At 49.2% G+C, this 2767-nt stretch overlaps 1 protein-coding gene across 1 annotated transcript; it reads left to right on the top strand.

Moving 5' to 3' along the window:
* Positions 1 to 373: 373 nt before the first annotated feature.
* EMH_0088270 (uncharacterized protein) lies at positions 374 to 2752 on the top strand (the record flags this gene model as incomplete). The annotated part of the gene is given in 4 exon segments (XM_038022943.1): positions 374 to 640; positions 787 to 2233; positions 2237 to 2583; positions 2729 to 2752. Coding segments are annotated over 4 exon segments (2085 nt in total).
* Between the last annotated feature and the right edge of the window lie 15 nt (positions 2753 to 2767).

The raw sequence follows: 2767 nt of genomic DNA, 5'->3' as shown, positions 1-2767 counted from the left end.
CTTTATAGTAAAAATTAATTGAAATAACCATTAAAATGCTTTTTATTTCATCAGTTTTAGTAGCATTCATGTTGCACACGGGGGCTCATCAGTAGTGGGGCTGCATATCACCATCGTCCGTCTTTGTACGTCTCTATGGCTACTCGATTCATTCTGAATATCCAAAATTTATATTATTAAATTATTTTCTCTTTACAGGAGAGAATCCTTCAGATAAAAAGGCTACAGCTGGCTCGCTGTAGCTGCATGTACACCCGAGATGCCGCGGGTTTCTACCGGGCGTTGGCGGTCGTTGCCTTCCGCTCGTTTCCGTCGGTGATTTGTTTCCTTTTCAGTTTCTGAGTGTTTTTTCACTCTTTGTTTTTGTTTATCGATGGTTTCGGAACCAAGCGAGGCAAACAACTGCGGAGATACCCCGCAAGAATGGCTGAGGAGGCTCACCGTGAAAGTTGAACGTGATGCTAGTGATGCCGCTTATGATGATCAGCAGCGATCAGCGGCAGCAACGGAAACAGCAACTTGTGCTGCATTTTCTTCAGAAATTTCATCTTCAGCGCTGCAAGATGAGTCGAATAGAGGCAAAGTAAAGCGAAAAAAAGGGAGAAAATGGTCAAGTGGAAAGCCCCCAAAAGATGAACGGGTACTGATCCCAAAGGAAGCTCCGGTGTACNGAGAAAATGGTCAAGTGGAAAGCCCCCAAAAGATGAACGGGTACTGATCCCAAAGGAAGCTCCGGTGTACGTACCGGCTCTGGCGGCATCTCAGCTTCCTTTTGGTTCATCTCAGTTGGTTACGAAAGGAGAAGAATCATTTTCTTCTAATCAGCTGCAGTTGCTGGGTCTGGCGGGTCCGGGTGCAACAGGTTTATGGCGTTTGCATGCACGGAGCGGCATCAGCTATAGAAAGGGCCCCTTCACAGCTGAAGAACGTTTGATCATTGAGGAGGCTCTTGAGCAGTATACAGAGCGAGAAGGTTTCAGTTCTCTCGAAGAAGCAGTTAAGAGTTTAACGGGAAATACAGGAAAGAGAAACACAGGCAAATTCCAAGCTATAGCTCGTTGTCTCCCTGACCGCCCCTTTGTTTCTGTTTATGGATATATACGTCGCCGCATTGCAGGCGGGGTCAAGAGGGGCCCCTGGGGAGAAGAGGAAACGCAGCAGCTGCTGCAGCTGGCGGCGCGTATACCTTCTTCATTCAGAGGCAGGTGGGTTAAGATAGGGGGTATTCTAAACAGAAGACCCGCAGATGTCTGTGATAGATGGCGTACACTGCAGCCTAGACTTGCTGAGCTGCAGCAGCAGCTGCAGCAGCAGCTGCAACTGCAGCACGAACAGCTGCAGGCAATAGAGGATAAACCAGCAGCAGCAGCAGCCAAGGAAAGCGAAACCAACGAAACTACTGCAGCAACAGCAACAGCAGCAACAGCAGCAGCAGCAGCAGCAGGTGAGGATGATGGTATTAACAGTAATATGAGTGAAGAGGAGCGCATGCTGCTGCTGCAGGAGGTGCAGCAAAAGACAGGAGAAGAGCTGCCGGCGTTTGGTATACCCTGGCAACGTATTCAGGAGGAGAGGTTCCCCAGACGATCACACGGTAAGCTTCGTCAGGTGTATAACCTGCTGCTGCTGCCGCAGCAGCTGCAGCAGCGTATGGATACAAACCCTCGTCCTGTGGTGCTGCGGCACGTGCTGAGGTGTCTAGGCAGGTTGCTGCTGCAGGGTCAGCTGCTGCCACCAGGCCTCAGGGGTATTGAGTGGTTAGATATTCTTCCTTTTGTTCCTGCATCGCTGCAGCAGAGTGTTGTGAAAGAAGCAGCAGGAACTATGTTAAGAGAAGAGGGCTTGCAGCTAGAAGCAGCAATACCCAGGCTGCTGCAGCAGCACGAAGATAGACTGAATGCAACAAGAAGGAAAGACGCAGCTAAGCTGCTGCGGGGGGTTCTCCCGGTGTATGTACAGCAGGAGATACAGACGCGAGTGCATGCAAAAGCAGAAAAAAAAGGATGGACAGAAGATAAAATTAAAAAAAAAATAAAAAGAAAAAGAAGAAATGCTGCAGCAAAAGAACTACAAAGAGTCAAAGCTAGACTAGCAGAGGTCAGGGCCTCTCCTCTTAACGCCCCACCCCGGGGCTGCCCCCGTTTCCTGAATGAGGGGGGTGGGGATGCAGCAGAAGATACTGAGCTGCTGTTTGCTGCTGCTGCTGCTGGTGCTGCTGCTGCTGCTGCTGCTGNTGCAGCACTGCTAGCTACACCCTTCACGCATGCACAACAGGCGCAGCTGATGGATGCAGAACAAAATACAACAAACACAGCAGCAGCAGAAGCTGCTGCGAAGACTCCAGCAGCAACTGCTGCGGATGAGACTGCAGCAGCAGCAGCAGCAGCAGCAGCAGCAGGAATGACAGAAAGTGAACAGGAGGAAGAGGAGGCCCCAGATGAGGGGCTGGAGGAGGAGGAGAAGCCACTGCACACGGAAGCAGCAGCAGCAGCAGCTGCTGCTGCTGCTGCTGCAGCAGCAGCAGCAGAGAAGAAAAGGAAAAAGAAAAAAAAGACAAAAGAGAGAAACATTGATTACGCGGCTGTCACAAATTCAGAAGAAGAAGAAGATAAAGAAAGAGAAAAAGAAAAAGAAAAAGAAAAAGAATATAAAGAAAGAGAAAAAGAAAAAGAAAAAGAAGATAGAGAAAGAGAAAAAGAAGAAGAGGAGAGAGAAGAGATGCATGAAGGAGACGGAGAATGTTTGGTGGTAGCCCCGATGAAACAAA

Source organism: Eimeria mitis, genomic scaffold, assembly GCF_000499745.2.
Source record: "Eimeria mitis Houghton genomic scaffold, Emh_scaff6612, whole genome shotgun sequence".
Taxonomy (NCBI): Eukaryota; Apicomplexa; class Conoidasida; order Eucoccidiorida; family Eimeriidae; genus Eimeria; species Eimeria mitis.
This window is presented reverse-complemented; position numbering and strand designations above follow the sequence as displayed.